The sequence below is a fragment of the Glandiceps talaboti genome, chromosome 4, assembly GCF_964340395.1.
Source record: "Glandiceps talaboti chromosome 4, keGlaTala1.1, whole genome shotgun sequence".
Taxonomy (NCBI): domain Eukaryota; kingdom Metazoa; phylum Hemichordata; class Enteropneusta; family Spengelidae; genus Glandiceps; species Glandiceps talaboti.
The window spans coordinates 19,349,886-19,369,938 of NC_135552.1; the positions used below are offsets into that span (position 1 = coordinate 19,349,886).

General features: G+C 38.0%; 1 protein-coding gene across 3 annotated transcripts in view; it reads right to left on the minus strand.

Annotated features, from left to right (window-relative positions):
* The window catches only part of LOC144433629 (secreted frizzled-related protein 3-like), a 29,773-nt gene extending 13,623 nt beyond the window's left edge, over nucleotides 1-16,150 (minus strand). For 2 of the 3 annotated variants that reach the window (XM_078121972.1, XM_078121970.1), the window contains exons 1-3: nucleotides 7,830-8,041; nucleotides 6,863-7,533; nucleotides 4,593-4,622 (exon numbers count right to left, since the gene is read on the minus strand). In XM_078121972.1, the coding sequence (XP_077978098.1) occupies nucleotides 4,593-4,622; nucleotides 6,863-7,325 (493 nt within the window). In that variant the 5' untranslated portion in view covers nucleotides 7,326-7,533; nucleotides 7,830-8,041. Of the gene's footprint in view, nucleotides 1-4,592; nucleotides 4,623-6,862; nucleotides 7,534-7,829; nucleotides 8,042-16,097 lie in introns of those variants that run through there. The other variant, XM_078121971.1, reaches the window with a different exon arrangement.
* Between the last annotated feature and the right edge of the window lie 3,903 nt (nucleotides 16,151-20,053).

Consider the following 20,053-nt stretch of genomic DNA (forward strand, 5'->3'; position numbering starts at 1 on the left):
TATACCCACAGTTGCCTTTTACCACATTGCTATGACACGATTACAAAGCTCAGATTCGGCGTTGTCTTGGTTTCTACAAAATATTGTTGTTAGTAACAAAATCGATCAAACAAATGGAAACTTTAAAGTGTCACCTATAATCACACCTGTCTATACGGAGGGTAAACATGTCTGAATCTGGAGAGTACTCAATGCCACTGTAACAGGAACCCACCACGACAATCTGACTGGACACATGGCCAACAAACGGACCGCTACTACGACAATTTGACGGGACACATTTCCAACAAACGGGCCGCTCCCCTAAGATTAATACCAACCCTGCTACGACAAAGTTGGCCGAGAACACTTAACCAACTGTTAGTGTTACAACAGACCCCTTCTTTGATTAATATTAATCAACTTTTACCCTACAAGAAGATACGAGTGATACAAATTGAGACACAATTCTGTTGTAGCATTATGTATATATAACTTCGGATTGATTACTCTATGTGACTCTTCATTGGGTATGAGAGACTAGTCACCAAACTATGCCACATCGCTATCTATCCATCTATCTATCTATCTATCTATCTATCTATCTATCTATCTATCTATCTATCTATCTATCTATCTATCTATCTATCTATCTATCTATCTATCTATCTATCTATCTACCTACCTACCTACCTACCTACCTACCTACCTACCTACCTACCTACCTACCTACCTACCTACCTACCTACCTACCTACATTATATACATACATACATATATATATATATATATATATATATATATATATATATATATATATATATATATATATATATATATATATATATATATATATATACTTAATTCAAAAGAATAAAGATGTAATAAGTCGTTACTCAGAGTTTCACGCTTAGAGCGATCTTCAGAAGATAATAACAGGTCTGAAGATCGCTCTAAGCGTGAAACTCTGAGTAACGACTATATACACATAAATATTTATATAGGTTTTGCCACAAGAACTTTACCAGTGATTAGTTGGACAACATACTTACATTATTGATACGGTTATTGTATTATATATGATTGGCAGTGTCGTCACATTATTGTCATATACATGTTTAATTGACAGTTATGATATTATCATATAATATTGAAATTGTTATAACATTATCATTATAATAGCATTGGCACTATTTCATTATTGTTATGTATTGTTCGCACACACACATCATTATGTCATGTTGACAGCTGTTACATTATTATCACATCAGTGACTGTTATTGCGTTATTACCATACACATACACATTTATTTCATTGTTATTTACGTCACGTAGGCTAGACATTCGTACACCGTAATGAATGAGATTTAAACCCGTAGTGTATATATTTGTCAACAAATGTAACACAAAGCTATAAATCTACCAATATATGAATATATTCAATTAAGTTTCTGCCAAACAAATTAATTTGAAAGGCATTTGACAACACCGCCTACCAGCGGCCGGGTGTTTCAACCTTCTCCGCGACACACCCCTCTTAAGTCCGGAAATTTGAACAAATATCGAAAAACGAAGGTCGAACTCAAGAGGTGTAGAAAAAATATACAGAGTATATTTCAAGGAGCTGGTCGGTGACGGGAAGTCATACTTATAACCATTGGGCGGATAGCTTTACTTTCTCAGTATAACGTCAACACCTGAGACACACAGTCATGTTGTCTATTTGATCAGTAACTTGAAACTCACCGTGTATCCTTTACTCCCATTCAACAATTATCCTCTTAAAAATTCTTGAACTTTTATGTATAGTGTTCACGAAAAAAAAATAGTCACCGCGGCAAAATGTTTTGCAAAGATATTATATGTTCTTTAATATTAGCTTCACAGTGTATACAATATATAAATAGTTCTTAAAATGTAAACATTTGCATAGTATATTTTATATCTATTTGGATTTGTGTTGTATATTTAGAGCTAAGGAACGTCATTAAAGTTAACGAGCGAACTCTATATTCTTCCGACGTGTTTTACCGTAATTCGTTGGACTGAGTTGTGTAAAAACATATAGAAGCAGACATTAAGCTAACAGGAAACAAAATGAACATATATGTGCACGCCATAATTGTTAACTCATTAAGTTTCTTCAACAAATACTACTAGCTGAAGATACTATTTTCATTTGAGGTTTGCAATTGCATCTGCATCTGTGTTTCATTTGTATTGACTGATAGAAAATATTGAGTTGTTTAACACATGTCGCTCTAACGGTTCTGAGATGTAGGTCAGAAGGGCGAGATAGATATTCTCGTTGACTTTCCCCTTTCATTGACAGCCCTGTCGGGGGATGTTTTGAATAACAGGACAGTTTTCTCAATTTATCTGTTTACACGCCAGACTTGACGCAAAGTAGATCAACTAGGCCTCAAATAGATTTTACGGCCAAAAGATTCATGACAGACTGAATCGACTTGTCCAAGAAGGTCGCGATCGTTTTGTCTTGTACAATTTATAAATACTTAAAACGCTTGCAGTGGTATTCGACGACAATGGACCGCCTTGAGTAAGCTATAACACCAAGTATAGCAATGTTTCGTGTTTAATTTCAAACATAGGTAACAAATACACTGTGTTCAAAGCTGACGATTTATTTGCCTAAAGACAGTGAGTTTGTCTAGCAATGGTTCGCTAATTTCTTTTACCTGTACCGAATTAGCATAAAGATCACGTTAACATGTACCACAGACAGGAGGCTACCAAGTCTGTTCCCTTTGTACTCTTCGTATTTTCCAATCAAATAGAATGCCTGTCTGTGAATAATTTATGTTAGTTTTTTCCCTATCAACATGTCTGCAACTTTGTCTCCCAGGAATGTGTTCTCCTTCTCTACATTCGTTTGTTTTCTTTACTTTCTTCTTTATTGGAGATTTCTTTTTAATCGGAGGAATTTCTAGAGTTCTGGTTAGGTTATTTGAGTTGAATTAATAGAGCCAGCGTACATAACACGCATTCTTTTACTCGTTTTGCTATAGTCGGCGCCTGTCCTTAAAACAAACTCGGTAAAGCATTCAGTATACATTGTTATGTTAAAAACTATCATCCATGTACACTATCTAATAACGCTCATCGTATTATACCGACATTCAATACTAGCAAGGTTTCATAAGTCACAGTGAAAACTTCGAATGTCGAGGACGGGTCGGTTTGGAAATCCTTGGGAGAACTGTGTCGGCGAAGATACATATTCGGAGTCTTAAAAGGCAGGAGACTAAGATGACAGTTGCAAACATAATGTATGGACTCCAGAGAGCTATATAATATTGATTAATACCTCTACTGACCTTAACCAGTTATACCATTGACATTCCAAACTTTATGTACTATTTTATGAAATGACGAATGTCTCGTCATTTTGATCACATAGGTCTGCACGTGTTTCAAATTGTGCCAACACTCACGCAGTGTTTGCAAACTATATACGCAAAGAACAGTATAAGCTATTTTGTATGACAACCAACTCCATCAGAAATTCTTTATCCCTTTATACACACAGTCTGCCAGCTGGATGGCAAACACACTCAGATATCAGACAGACAACTTCCAATTCAATTTTCGGAATTAAAAGTTTTTACATCACGTAGATCGATCGTTGAACCCACGAATGTTTCAAATTTGTACACATACCCAAACACTTAAACTGTGAAAGTACAGACATGTCATTCTATGTCGACGATTTTTGTTTGTCCCCAGGCAACTTATGCGAGTTTTAATCTATGTAATCCGAATTGCTATAATACTTCCGCAGTCTACATTACATGTAATTACCGTGAAGTCTGGACGACAACGTCAAGTGCGTCTAGGTATGAACTTTAATTATGTTACACAATGTGATATCGCAATTGAAATATTATACGCAAAGTTTGTCTGAAAGAAAACGTATTAAAGCACCCAGCTCACAGTCTGGTCTATGCTGTTTACACACCGGATAGACACAAAATGTGCATGCGATTTGGAGATGGAAGAAAACATAACTTTGATAATTTCTCTGAACGTAATATAGTTACTTTGTTGAGTTTGATTTGCGTTCCTGTGTCACTGGAAAGGGGCAAGGCGACAGTGTCACTGTTTTCATACCAGGCGGGTCTGTCTACTCGGTGGCTTTGAATAACTCGTCGTAGGAAAAGGGCTTGTGCATACATTCGATATCATTTTCAAAAAGGCATTGAACCATGCTTCCAGTTTATACGGAGGTTTATAGCCTCTGTCGAGTGACTGTCTCCACGTCATTGTCAAATCAACTTGGGGGTTTCAGACCAGAACTTTACGGTTTTATTACTAGTAGTAGGTAGTGTTTGTTTTGTATACAAGGCGCTTCTCGAGGTATTTGAACGAGTCCAATACTGGCACGTCCACCAGTTAGTATTTAAGATTCAATCATACAGTAGTTTTTCATATTGACAGTTACGATTTCTATTTTAATAGCAATTTGTAAGCTTGCTTTAGTAAGGACCGTTTTAAACTAGCTTTTTATTCTAAACTAAAATAACCTATATAAATGTATACTTAGACGGTGTTTGTTTAATACTTGGTATCTAATAACAATCTAAATTTCTCACCTCCTGGATCCGGTTTTTCCGTCCCATCTTCTGAAAATTTAAAAGAAAAATACACCAATTAATGATTGAAAGTGTAAAATATTCATCTGGTAATACCAGTGCGGATGTGAAGGTTAACAGATGTAGTAATCGTGTGTGGTAATTTATCGACATGCAATGTAGATATAGATTAATTATTTAACATTATTTCATATCGTAATAAATGTAACCTTAACACTCTTAACTCTTAGCAATTTGTCTGAGGCATATTGATTGATTTATGGAGAGAGAGAGAGAGAGAGAGAGAGAGAGAGAGAGAGAGAGAGAGAGAGAGAGAGAGAGAGAGAGAGAGAGAGAGAGAGGGGAGAGGGAGAGGGGTAACAATGTTTGATATCTCAGACAAAACTATTTTTAGTCGGCGCATCATTTATCTTTATATATCGTGATGTATTTGTTGTCTGGATGACGATCAGGAAATTGTCAGCTTTCCCACTTGTACGTTATCTTTTAGTCCCAATATGCGTTTGGGTTTTGTTGTCATGGCTACCAACGATAGGTGGCTACTGTACTGTTTTTGGAGGTTTGTGGTTAGCAGCAAGCCAACAGAGGTGCATAGCTATAGCCTGTAGGCAATGAAATATTGACTGGTAGATGATACAGGCTGTTTTTTTAGTCTGTCTACACAGGGCATCTGTCTGACGAAAGGCGATAAAGCCGTCACTTTTGAGTAGTCACTACACGTACGTTATTTCAGCGACTATTGTTTCTTGCCTAGAAAGCTTATGAATGTGAGCACGGAGCTTGCTATTGAAGAATTTGCAATTGAAAGTGGACAACCCCCGTATTAATCATTATCTCTCGGCGGTAGAATGTCAAGTCAGGCGACTGGAAAATTTATCGCGATGCAGTCATGAATGGTGATGTTGTCGATGGGAGTCGAACACACAAAGCAGTCGGTCTTAAAGGTGAAGCAAATGGTGGGGGATAATGGTGAATTTGGGCTGATTGATAGGTCAGATAACAATGGCAGTACCGCTGGCTTCTTTACTGGTGGTCCTACCTTGTATGCCGACCAACATCGTGTTCTACTCAGACACTTTAATATGTCGACATGAAAACTACTAAATATAACTATACATGTGTGAAGTGTCATTGTGTAGTGAAGATAAAATGTAAGACATTTGTAGATACCGCTGTATATTGGCAAGAAAATGTTGCCAATGAAGAAGACACAAATACTAACACCATGTATACTGTTCTGTGTGTATGTATTTAATCCAAAGTAAGCCAATCATTGCAATACATACACCATGAAGTATTTGTTTAATAATTTACTTAAATAAGAAGACGATGGTATTATCAAAGAGTTAAGTGGTTATTTACATTGACTGTGTACACTACTTGATACTTGAGAATGAAAATTATCCTGTAAAGTATTTCAGCAAGCACGCAGACAGACAGACGGACATGCAGGCAAGGAGGTTTAGTTAGTGTTTTCCTTACAGTACCAACGTAACATTGTGATGTATTGAAATCGTCTATACTTACCCACAGGGCACTCAGGCTTAGTTAGTTATGTTTACGAAAACAAACAAACAAACAAACAAACAAACAAACAAACAAACAAACAAACAAAAATGAATAAATAAATAAATAAACAAACAAACAAACAAACAATAAATAAATAAATAAATACTAAGCATCAACAAGAAAGTAGTTACAAATCATTATCAACAACAAGAATTGCTATATGTTTTCCTATATGCGAAATGGCCACACTTGGTATGTACAATTGTGAACATTTCGCATATAGGAAAGCATATAGTAATTCTTGTAGTTGATAATGATTTGTAATTACTCTCTTGTTGATGCTTGTCAGTATTTATTTATTTATTTATTTATTTATTTATTTATTTATTTATTTATTTATCTATCGTTTGTTTGTTTTCGTCAACATAACTAACTAAGCCTGAGTGCCCTGTGTACTTACCGTCCTTACCCAAACCTTGATGTCAGCAGTCTGTGTGATGTATTGCTGCCCAGTCTTACCCTTACATTCCTTGTGACACATTTCAATCGTTCTGAATGTATGCACTCAACTTTGTTATACGTGTTCGGAGTAACATCGCCTCCCGCCACTCTCGTGTTTCATTTGACCCCAGTGGGCACATTTTTCTTTGAACGATAACTTTAAATGTTTTCACGAAAAGATAAAGTTGATACTGCAATGACTGAGTGGTGAATGTAATTGTGCGAAGTAATAGTGATTTGAAACCATATTCGATTCTTACCTATCGGGGCAGTTGTAACAATGGCTTCAGGTGAGATGCACACACCTCTGTCATACACCGGTAGATCTTCACATGCTAAATAATCAGGCCATTGCACGTTGTGTTCAAGCATAATGGGTAAACAACCATCTCTGGCATGTTCACACACACTTTTGCAAGGTTGTATAGCATCGGTCTGGAAGTCGACAGTACAAATGGGTGCGTACATCGAACATAAAAAGAAAAGTAAATAGTCGCTGCAGTTGGTTTCAAGGAGTTGATCAAACTGTTCAATTGCCAATTTGGCGTTTTCCTGGGTGCTGTGGTGTAGTAGATTTGGCATCCTCGTCTTGTTGTACGCCATAGACCTACACATAGGAATTTCTATCGGTTCGCATGCTGCTGAATACGTACGAGAAATTTGTTGTACAATCAATGTCATATAAATAAACCAATATTTCAAATCTCTTCGAGCTTGGCTCATTTTGCCCGGTGTGATTCCAACAGACAGGGCAGAATTGTCAAAGGTGAGCTGATAAATATTTGTGAACTTCACACCAACTTAGAGTCTACGTTGTGTCTTCCTTAGCTGAGATGACGCAAGACGAAACGAGACTTGGCTTGTACGCATAGAGGAGGTTGACGGTGTCCCCCAAACTCTCCACCAAGTATTTGAGACCCGTTTAACAATTCTGAAACGATTAAACAAACATAGAAGTGTTAAGTATTCGTCAAGTTACTGTGTCTCCAAGGCTGCGTACCAGTTGCCACACACTGCCCAATTACCATCCGACCAGTACTGAACCAAAGCCCCGTCAAGTCATATAAAAGATACGAAAACTGTCCATTATGATCTCCGCCCTCTTCTGTTTTTGTGTCAACCAATCGAAAGGTAGTGAATACTTGAAATAACATTCACGTCCTTTGTGGAAGGTTACATTGTAATACATTGCCCAACCTGTGACAAATACAAAGACATTAGGACTACCTCAACACTTGTATAGTTCACCGACAACGTCTGCTCTCCGGACAACACAGCTGATTGACAGCTACATCACAGTTACATCAATATTATCCCAACTGAATAGTGTGTACGGTTTCAACTTAAACCAGTATCAAGTGCGCCAGCCGAGTAACACTATCTTATCTCTTGTATTTTAATACACATCATAATACATGTAGTATTAAGAATATCATAGTTAATAATTGTGCAATACGTGTTGAAGGGTCGAAACGTCGTGTTAATATAGAGCTAAAAGACGTCATGTCGCTGAGCTATGATGACAAAGTTCAGCCGTATGATAACCTCTATCCATTGGTCTACTCTGGTTACTTCCTGCAATCTCTATACTCTCCTTATATCATGACGTCACCACACACATAGTGTACACTGTCTGAGCTAAATAATATCTTTTCAAATGTTCATTCATCGCTTCTCAACTTTGATTAATTTCATCCAAAGAAATCAGTCTTCTAGAAACGACACGGTTTTACAATTTTCTGAAGAACTACTAATAAAGACAGTGCCAATCCGTTGCACTCGTAATGCGGTATACCGTGATATTCATAACAAGACAGCTTTTTTTTGTTCATGGAAAGGCGCCAAAGTATTAACTGCATGTCATGTCTTCTTCATTGAAGATTTTAAACTAAAGATATGAATCATAGTTTACCTTATAATATAGTCAATGATTATTTTCATGGCAACCGCTGAGTAGTACTCGTTGGGGGAAATGTGGCCATATCGATATGATAAATACAGATAGCGTATATCACTAGCAATATGTTTGCTTGTTTACAATGGAAGCAAAGGTGAAATACAAAGTTTACTTAGGGTTCTAGAAGTACAAATATAGCCGTATGATGTATACAGCTCAATACCCAGAAACCGTATTCGACGATTGCATGGGAATGTTTGGCTAAATATTCAGAGTTATATCGGAGTTGAGTAGAGTGGAGGCGTCGATCATCGATGTCGGTAGCAGATTAAACCGTTACAGGTTGAAGTAAAGGAAAAATACATTAAAAAAAACAACACAATACAAAAATGGTTATAACTGAGTCAACCATCCGGTATTACATGGTATACCCACGCAAGTCGTTAAAACAATTGACCATGCGTGTGTAACCTGTCTATAGAAGTTGTCTCTAACAGTGAGAGAAAACATGGTGAATGTATGCCATCATTTTCATCATTCAATACAGAAGAAGGAAGCGTTTTAGTTTTACGAGGAAAGGTTTTTGGATTCAAAGAGATCATTTTATCTCGAGACACAGGCTATGTCTTTTTCCTGTAATCTAGTAGCCCTTAACAATCCTAATATCATATTGTGCACCTAATAGCATCTCTATTCAATTGACTTTTCTCAGAGGAAATGGAAGGCCATGTCAGAATTGATATATTGTCATACTGCCATTCTTAAATCCCACTGTTATCACATTGATAGTGTGTACAAGGGGAAATCGTTAGTGGTCGGACATTATCTTTTGGGGTAAATGTGCGTGTGAAGACGTCCCATGCCGGACATTTGTGGAGTGGCTTTACATTGTCTGCACGTTTGATGACCTCACCGATAAATGTGACATATATCAGTTGAACTACAAATCATACTCTATACTTGTATTTCTTAACTGTCTAACTATTTGTTAGTTAAATATTTAAATAATGTCGGCGGATAAAGAGGCGGAGCATGTCAATCCCAGGTGGCAAACAACTCACAGACACTGTACAGGTGGTTGAAATGAGCGTCAACTCGGCCTATCCCTTGAGATTGTACGGTTGACAATGTCAATGGCGCCCCGAGAGAGTGATACAGGAGGGATGGCGTGGGAGGAAATGGCATTCCAAATCAAGTGTAGACGGTGTTCCCGGAGGAGAAAAAGTAACACTGCACATACCTGGGTTTAACGTTTTTCTTTGATAATTATCATAATGATGTTAAAAAAGACTTACTTCTGTCTACATAGACAGACAAAGACACAGTGTGGAGGGCATCGACTTGTACAATTATATTAATGATGCACGAACAATTGATTGTCAACAAGATGACATCGTAAAAAATAACTAAACTTGCACTTGTACTTGTACCATCAAATCATCGTACATTCGACAACTAAGTAACAGATGGTCTCCACCAATATGTAGACATACGTATTTATAGGTGTTGCATATAGTGCTCTATAATTAATTGTCAACGTCGTAAACGACATGCCCCTTTTACGGCACTTTCCAAAACGTACCCGTCAAGGGTTGCTTTAGCAGAAATATATGCCCCGGCTTGCGAGAATGATAATTTTTTGAACTAATCTATCATTTTTTTTGTATGTAATGGTCTTTGTATACCACGGTCTAGACCTTTGGATGCATAGTCAATAGCTATCTTATTTATGTGACGGTCTATAATTGTGGTATGTAATTGTCTATAACTGCTGTATAGTCTCTCCATAGCATACTAGTATATATCCTCCCTTATTAGCTTGAATTCAATCCAAAAGTTCTGTCTGTTAACGTACCAATCTTTCTTTTTCTTAGTATTTAAGCTTTGTTAAAAGGAGATCAGAACCACACTGTGTAAACTGACAGGTCTGTTTTTAAGTACAGTAAACAATTATGCGTGTAAATCTTTGCAACCTCAAACGTTGCATTGTCTAGATTGACTTGTTAGAAGACAGACCACACGTATAGTCCAATGTCGTGTGACTTTCTACCAACTAGTTTATCAACGATCGCTTATTTTCTCTCTATTGAGTGCCATAGGTAGGTAAGGGCAACGAGCAGATGTTGACGGTAAAAACCTCCACATTTTGAAAGACTATTTCTATGTTTGTTTTGTAATTCAAAGTTTCCTTACTTGTTTTCTCAGACGCTGCAGAATAAAGCCATCGACGGGGGATGGCCTTTGTGCCATTGGTGTAACACATTGTCAGATGTATTGGTCGGATGCTTACGTATCTTCACTATACAGTTTATTTCAAGCAACCAATTGCAAGACGATATTGAGGCATGCTAGCTTTAATGTAGTAGATTCTGTCAGAAAAAAACTCTCTCCTTACGACCACAAGGTGTATAGATGACTGATTTATGTAAATGGTTAACCTTATCTGTATTCACGATTTATCTACTGTAAAACAAGACATTGCCGTTGGTTCTGAAATTCCCATCAATTCGACTCTATTTAAAGGTGTCAATAAAGACAGATGCTAGCTAGCTGTAGGTCTACGTTTAGATATGACGACACAACAGTATATTAAAGGGCATTGCCCCCACAAAGTCTAAGTAGAAATCTGTATTGCGCCATTTGCTGTGGTTTTTACAAATTCACTGTTTTGAGTATTGTTAACTGTCTGTGTATACAGTAGCTTAGACACGACGGGCTGCCAGCTAGTATGAACTATGCCAATCAAACAGTTACAATGTAATAGGATTACCAATGCTGCCTAATGCGACTAAGAACTATTCTTTAACAGTCTTTTATGTAATGGGAAAGTGAGTACTTGAGAGAGAATGGGAGACTGGTAACCGTTATCAGAAGACAATGGAGTGTTTCACAACTTGGCTTTAGGGTGTGAATGGAACACCCTGGTACAATGACACGTCGGACAACATGCCCGTTTATTAAAATTTGTCCATGCTTTCAACAAGTCACAGCAGGGAAGCGGATGGGATTTTTTTTGTAAAGGACCAAGTACGGGCTCCACCGAGTGACAAATAGACAATTTGTCACTGACAACGTCAGTCAATGACTTTTGCACGTCAACTGTCGCCTTTATCTTATGTTATCTGAATTCATGCATATAGCATTGATGTAACCACACCTGTATGACAACCATGCCATTTGTAACAGTCATCTCAGTCTCTCTATGCCTGTCTAGTCGTTTCCCCTGCATATACATTAGTAATATATTTGAATCCTGTAATGTTAATCTTCTGAATGCCGAAAACTCCACCACCACCACCACCACCACCACCACCACCACCACCACCACCACCACCATCAGTCCAACTACAATGGTGAGCCAACTAGGAGACATGGACTCGAGAAAGTGTGAAATTGGGTTTGGTAAAAGAAATGACAAGTCCTTCTGTCTTATTGATTAACCTATCTGCTAATCGTTGATCGATCTATCGATCGATTGACTGACTGACTGAACAACTGACTGACTGACTGACTGACTGGCGGACGGACGGACGGACTGACTGGCTGGCTATCTGCTTGTCTGAGTGACTAAGCGACAAACTAACTGACTGACTAACTAACTGACTGACTGAATGACTGCTTGACAGGCTTACTCATTGACAGACAGACAGACAGACAGACAGACAGACAGACAGACAGACAGACAGACAGATTGTTTTATTTCTTGATCGAGCGACTAATTGCCAACTTAGTGAATGACTATAGTAACTGACTGGTTGGTTTTCTGAGTCGAATGAATGAATGAATGAATGAATGAATGAATGAATGAATGAATGAATGAATGAATGGATGGATGGATGGATGGATGGATGGATGTTGCTGTTATTGTTTGTTGTTTTGGATGTTGCGGAGGGAAATGATTTGCCGGTTAGTTCGGTCGATCTGATCGATATTTTGGTCGGACGAACCGCCAATTTTATATGGAAATGAGTGAGTGAGTGAGTGAGTGAGTGAGTGAGTGGGTGAGTGAGTGAGTGAGTGAGTGAGTGAGTGAGTGAATGAATGAATGAGTGAGTGAGTGAGTGAACAAACGAGTGAGTGGATGGATGGATGGGTGAGTGAGTGAGTGAGTGAGTGGGTGAGTTGTTGTTAGGTGAGGGGGAGGGTGGGTGGGAGGGTGAGTGAGTGAGTTGTTGAGTGAGTGAGTGAGTGAGCGAGTGAGTGAGTGAGGGGGAAGGGTGGGTGAGTTAGTGAGTAGGTGAGTGAGTGAGTGAGTAAGTGAGTGAGTGAGTGAGTGAGTTGGGTATGCGGATGGACGAACGGTTACTTTGATGATGCCAGTCGCTCAATAAAGTGTTTGGTTGACGGATAGGTGGGTGGATGGCTTTAAAATCGACCACTGAAGACGATTAAGTGTTATTGCGAATGTATCAATTTTGACGAACAAAACTTTAGGAAAAAGACACAATTTCACATTTCGGCGGAACAAGTTTGGACACAGTGAACTTGTAGTCACTTTTATAAGTTTGGGTATTATTTGAACGAATTTGCCTTCATTACGTGCAGTTACTCATCAGCATTTCAAAGCGGACTGGTTTATTTTAGCGCTCAGTGAGTTAAAATATGTTTAGATCCAAACTATGCACTCTCGCAGGAGTATTATGAGAAGAATGCGAACAACTGAGCAGTGCAGATCACTGTTGATTTCCTGGAAATGTCTTGACAAGCTTAACAATCAGAAGGGATGAAATATCCATCGGGGGGAACATTATTTTCAAACCTCTAAATGTACGACGAGGATGTGAATATTGAATTTGATGACTAGTTGCCATAGTAACAGGTTCATTGCGTTTGCATTCAAAATACTGGAAAAATAAATATAAATTCATATATCACATGTACGTAGTTTGGTATGTACTGTACAATTTGAGACTACAGCTAGGCACGTTGGAGTCCGTTCAACTTCGTCGCCATTAGTAACATTTCCTATCTGGAATTGAAATTTGTTTTTATCCCAACTTTGAATACTACTGTCAAAAGGCTCCATTTATGTCCAAATGAGTAAGTCAGTTGGGAATACTGCTTCAACATTTTCTGATTCCTTTCACGTCTATACCTCACCGTTAGACTGACCCTGGACTGTGCTTTTAATGAACTGCACAAATGACTCAGATCTCTACAAAATCGTAAGAAATTCTGTTTATGAGGCGTGTGTGTGTAATTCATGTCCGTGACTGGATATGAAGTCAAGTCAACATTAAATTGTCACAGTAAATCACGCTACTTTACGTTATTTTATAGCGTTTTAATGGATACTAAATAAAGAACCGCACAAGAGTTTTTTTGGATATTCTCCAATAGCAGAGACAGTGTAACATCACAAGTGTATCTATTTCTGAGTCTCCAGTAAACATTATCGCCATACAACTGTCTACTCTATGCTATTCCTGTGCCGTCGTTGTTATCCCATTCTACTCTACGTGGTTGATGTATCGCCTCTTCCAAGTACCATCCACTCATATATTCATATCTTTACGATTGTTCCTCTGTCGTCTTCAAGTTCCCTTTCTTTCTCACGTAGTTATAGCACATACTTTCGCGCCAAGAATATATAACATTTCTGTCGTCAGCATTTTCTCAGATACTCGGGGATTACAGTAATTTTGCCGACAAGCACTACACTTAGTAACGATAGTCGGTCTCTGACATGGCCGTAGGATTTTTTCTTACAAAGAATTTCACATTTGCCACTATCACTGAAATGTCATCCAATGCAAATTCCTTTTACATTCCGGTTGAAGTAACAAACTAATTTAAGAAACTACTAGACCCGAATATATACGCTTACATTACAAGTATTTAGATTGAATCCTATATTTGCAGAGAGTTCAACCAGAATATTTTCTTCAATTATTCCACTACAATATATATTGCCACGTTCAAAAGATACACACAATGAAAAACTTTCCGCTAAGATAATCTTAGAGTATTTCACGGTACATAGCTTTATGAAAACATGAATTCGTCATAATTTTGTCACTGTGGATAGTTAAAACTTACTAAGTGTAAATGGAGGACTTGTCCCATTTACAGTGATGCGTCATTTTTTTTGTCGAGATGTCATTTATGGAGCTGTAGAAGTGATTAAACTATCTTTTTTCTCTCTCTCTCGCTGAAAATTTCAAGTTGACATTCGACCTGTTCTACAGCATGGGATATGAGCGAGTCTCTTTGCATTCTCACTTTGCCGCACGACCGAAGCCCCCTCCTTCACCACATCCGTGTACAGAAGCACCTCGAAGCCAGAAAAAAACCACCTTCTTGTGACATGTTCTACACCATGAGATAGTAAATAGTCATTTGTACCGTGTTCTAGTATTTTTTGTTTTGGAGGACACCACATTTTGAACGACAGACACTCTAGGGACAAAAATCCCAAGGTAAAAGTCATTTGTGTTTATTAACGAGTGAGTCCAGCCAAGTTCAAGTTTAGAGTTGACATACCCGTGGCATAGTTCATGGTCGGCTGGTTTAAATGCGTCACGTAGTAACTTCTGACATGAAGCTTGGTTTACTTCGATGTCAAATATGCCAATAAAAGCCATTGGGTAACTCCATAATCACCACTCAATGCTGACAGGTTGTCGACAAATCTGTTTACAGCCGCCATCTTGTCTGTCTTCGCACTACTTAAATATAGTTTCAATTTTGCAATGTATAAAATATTCGACTATATCGTATAGTTATTGTAACATTCCGTTTCTCGGTTTGTCACTGTGGCATGCAAATACAATACCTTATACAATGGAATTTGTCTAATGTTGATAATCAAACCATATAAACACTTACGGACACACGTACCGACGGACGGACGGACAGATAGACACACACACACACACATACATACATACATACATACATACATACATACATACATACATACATAGACAAACAGACAGACAGACAGACAGACAGACAGACAGACAGGCAGGCAGACATTCAGCTATATATAAATGATGATGATGATCGATTTGATAGAGTGAAAAGTATTTGTTTTAAATACATTTTTCATATTGACGAAAGACAATATCAGATCTGATGACGAATATTCAATCTGGAAATTCAAGTATCGAACAATAAACTCATAATAGAAATGCCTCTAAAACTGTAAAGAGATATTCAATGTTATGAGTAAATGTGGTCTGTCCACGTTATCCAACATTTTTATACCAGTCATAGTCTACTTCAGTACTATCAGTTTGCCTCGATAGGCATGCTACAACAGCAATTACTGAATTCGTGTTCTCGAATTTTGTTGTTGGAATTTGTAATTTTAATGCCGTAAACTGACTCCCTACCGACCCCTGATTCCGCTTGCGGTGATATCAGCTATACTTATACATTACTCCCTGAAAATGGAGAACAACAGGAGAGTTTTTTTCCAAATTGCTTCTGAAAATCTACAAGTGGTTTTCCGTTCGACGGTAAGTAGGCCTACGCGAAGCGTGTCTGATTATGTACAAATCCCCCACAAATCTACTTTAGCAATATTCATTATGCAATGTAGGTGTACATACGTGACAATTTTGTGATACAGGATGAAAATGTCGCATACTCACCACTGTACAACTCCTATACCGACATCCTAGGTTTTCCTGTGTTGATTTGCCAACTTCGAAGCTTCAAGGTATACTAGCATAATTGCTCTTATATCGGCATATTTATTGGCTTAACCAACCGGTGACGTCATCTACGTACTGTTGGAATCTTATGTGCAGCCACCACTATTAGTTTGTTTGTTTACCAAATCTTAACTCTTTATTCTTAGTCACACATCGGATAGTCGGTTTATGGTATGTTGTCTCAACTAAGCAAACACATCTTGCTCTGTACACACAGTTTATCACTGGAGTAGTTTCTAAAATAATACCTACTTTTGTACCGTACGCGTACTTTCCTCCCACGTACACACGTTTTAGGGATACATGCATTATTTTTGACGTCAACGGTTTACTTTGAACACAGAGTAATGTTAAGGCGGCATGTTTCAAGATTTGTAGAGCAATGAATTGGAAATAGCTACAAATTAATGATAGTATCTCAGAGAATGTAATTTCCTAAGTTGCTTAGGTAGACTTATATGTACTAAGAGACCAATCACATCTGAAGTAGAACGATCGATTGTCATGATTTTACCGACCTACTTGTACAGAATTAGCTACTCCAGTCACTTTAAATTCTCGGCCTATTATTGAATCTTCAATTCAATGATACATGCTGCACCATTGAACATTTGTTGTTTTTCGTTTTTCGTGACATTTTCTGTTCTATCCCACAACATTAATTGACATTGCGAGTTTTTAGGAACGCTTTCCAATAGTACCCATTATTTCCTGAACTCACTTTGGGTGATCCGCTCCTATGAAGTAAACCGTACCCTGTAACAACTGTACCTCAGTAGTAATGTTCACTTTTTTTTAGTCGTAGAAACTAAGAAAGAAATTAAAATGGCCCATGGTAAAGAATGACTCAGTAACCTGTATTTCAACTTCGTCCATTTAAGGAATAATTTGAGAAGCAATCTAAGTGTTCACTTCTTAGAGTTACAACTTGCAATGGGTACTTGGCACAATAACGAGCAACTATGAACACGTGTTTGCAGAAGAGCTGATAAAATTGAGATTGCATACTGTCGCCACGCTAATTATTTGAAGCAAGTAAACTGGGGAACTCACACGTCGGATGAAATACAGAGGCGTAAGAAATCGTTTTGCATGGACAGTCAATACGTCGCATAATATTCTGTAATTACTATTCCAGGTAAACATAAAATCTGATTAACTTTGTGATAATTATCCATAGCTATCAGCTTTACTCTATAATATGCACTATTGATATAACCATAAATCATAATTATTATCATCAATATAATCATCACAACAATCACACGTTTTCATTACTGCACATGCAGAGGCAATATTTCGTATTAAGACAAGGTCGACAGTCGAGACCGATAGGTGACTCGTGATCATCTCTGTCGCCGTTACTACTTCAACACGTTCTGTCCGCTAGCGTACTATTGTATGCTGCAGTCGGGGTGAACAGACAATTATACTCCAGGTCTAGGTTAGGTATGCGCACGGCAAACCTATCATCTCTCACCGTGAAAAGTGAGCCTCTTTTATCTAGCCTCGCACAAGGTGAACATTAATTACGAAGTATGGTTTTCTCGTAAACCTCACGTTTAGTGACAATTGAAATTATTACCAACATTAAAATATCAAGATCTTGGAATGAGTCAAACGACACGAACACGGTGCAAAACTTCATCAATTTTCATACCTGCTGACATTTATGACTACTGGTTAAAGAGTCATTCCAGGCCATTGCACGCTCCTATGAGGCTCTCATCAGTAACATATTGATGGCAAACCACATCCGCTTCGACTATACAATTATACGCCAATACCATAGATTTACTGTTCTTTGAAAATTAAACACAAAGTTCTAAGGTTCATATCTAAAAACCGTGTTTACCAACTCTTTCCATTCCAAATAATGACACTTCGATGTCAGCCTTACGTCAATTCAACTATAGTAATTGCATCGCCGCTACAATACACATACATATTTAGCTTAGCGTTATAATTCTGAGCCAATTTCTGTTTCAATAAGTTGGTTATTGAATAAAAAACCTTACAGGTCAAAGATCGTGAGATACATCCTACAGAATCGTGGCGAGTACAGAAAAGTTATTACAGCAAAAATTACACATGTCAATTGTAAATTTAATTTGACGATTTCGGCAGATTTCAGGTTTGAAATTTGATTTTGTAAGAATTCACTTCTCGAATCGTTTATTCAGCCTGGCCTAAGAGACTATCCGAGATAATGTAGTAAACACCAAGAGTTTGATTATAACCGTTTGAAAGTCCATTTCATGAAAATAAATGTAGTAATTACCTGCTTGGAGTTGACGTTTAGGCGATATATGGTTCTTAATGGCACAGCGGCTTGTTCTTCCAACGTCGTTACTCTATCATAAAACTATGCCGCAAAGCTGATAAAGCTTTATATCTCAAAATAAAATATTCACTACTGTTCGATCTGCAACAGACAAAAATAACAACTTGAACACTGCATTCCGAGAACGCCCCAGTTTTTTTGGCGCTAATAACGACACAAAGTGGGCACATTAAGATAAAGAAACTTAATCAGGGGAATGTCGTATTCTCGCTTGATACTTACTTCTCTCTGTATACACCAGAACGGGTGGGTGTTTGCTACTCCGTCACTCAACACCGTTGTACTGGCAGTCTGGACAAACTGGGTTGACTTCCCACCCACAGACACGTACAAAGTCAGCCACTAGGGAGGTCCAAAATTGTCACTGGTCACACCATTCACAGCTAGCTGGGAAAAAAAACCCTCCAATCGGACTCCATTCAACAATAAACGAAACTTCTATTTTTGGAAGATTGGTAGACTAATCCTCACCTTAACTTGACAGGTTTTATCTCATTTTGAAAAAAAAGAACCAATTAAAATGTACTTAAAAGCTCCCATCGTTTTCTTATCATTTGTCAACTAGCTTTGTTTCGCAATGTGTCCTTCGACAATTCAATTACTATTTCACAATTAGAGAGATTAAGCAATCGGACAGCACCAGTCAAATTCCACTGTAAGTAACCAGTTAAAAACGACGCGAATAAAAATTACATTGGCTTTACTTCCAATTCAATTGGCCATTATATAAACAAGAAAGAGTGACATGTCGCCTTCAAATTCGCCTGTATTGGCACAATAGAAAAGCAATTAAAGGGCGGGCAGTGGAATTTGACCAATGAATCCATGTCAACTCAATAGACTGGTTATTGACATGTCTCAGTTGCAGCAAGAACCGTGTGACATGTCCCAGGAAAGATTTGATAACATTCCTCGTCCTTAGTTCCTTGGGCGGTAAAACAGTAACCCCCGGGACTTAGCTTGTATGTGAAACAAATTGAAATTGAACAACTATTGATAGTGTTAACTACAGCAAGGTGAAGCATGGGGAGTATACCCAGACACTCTTTGTATGGAGGAAGTAAAACAAGTGTGTGGTATGGCATTGGACGTTTGATTGACAGAGCTTACAAAATAAGGGAACAAGCTGAACCAAGAAAACTTGTCCATATCTGTCATTCCCACGCACTGTTGACATCGCTGGAATCTCGCTTTTCGGCCTATATAGGAGTCAACCATTGATATCGGAGGAGGGAGTGACAGATGGGGGGGGGGGGGTACATATTCTTTTTTTGAGCACTATGGCATTACTTAGTGTCAAAGTTCGACCACAGATAATACCAACGTCTGTTTGTACCATACGGGCATCCGATCCACATATCAGAAATTAAGATCGACAATTTGCAACAAAAAAACCAACACAACAAATACGTTGCTTATAGGGCAGATAAGGACAGCTGCTGTTGAAATTCTGTTTAAACAATAGCTAGTGTGCTTAATTTTCAGAAACGTCTAGCACAACATCACTATGTATTGCAATACAGAGATAATAATACTCTGTCATAGTTTT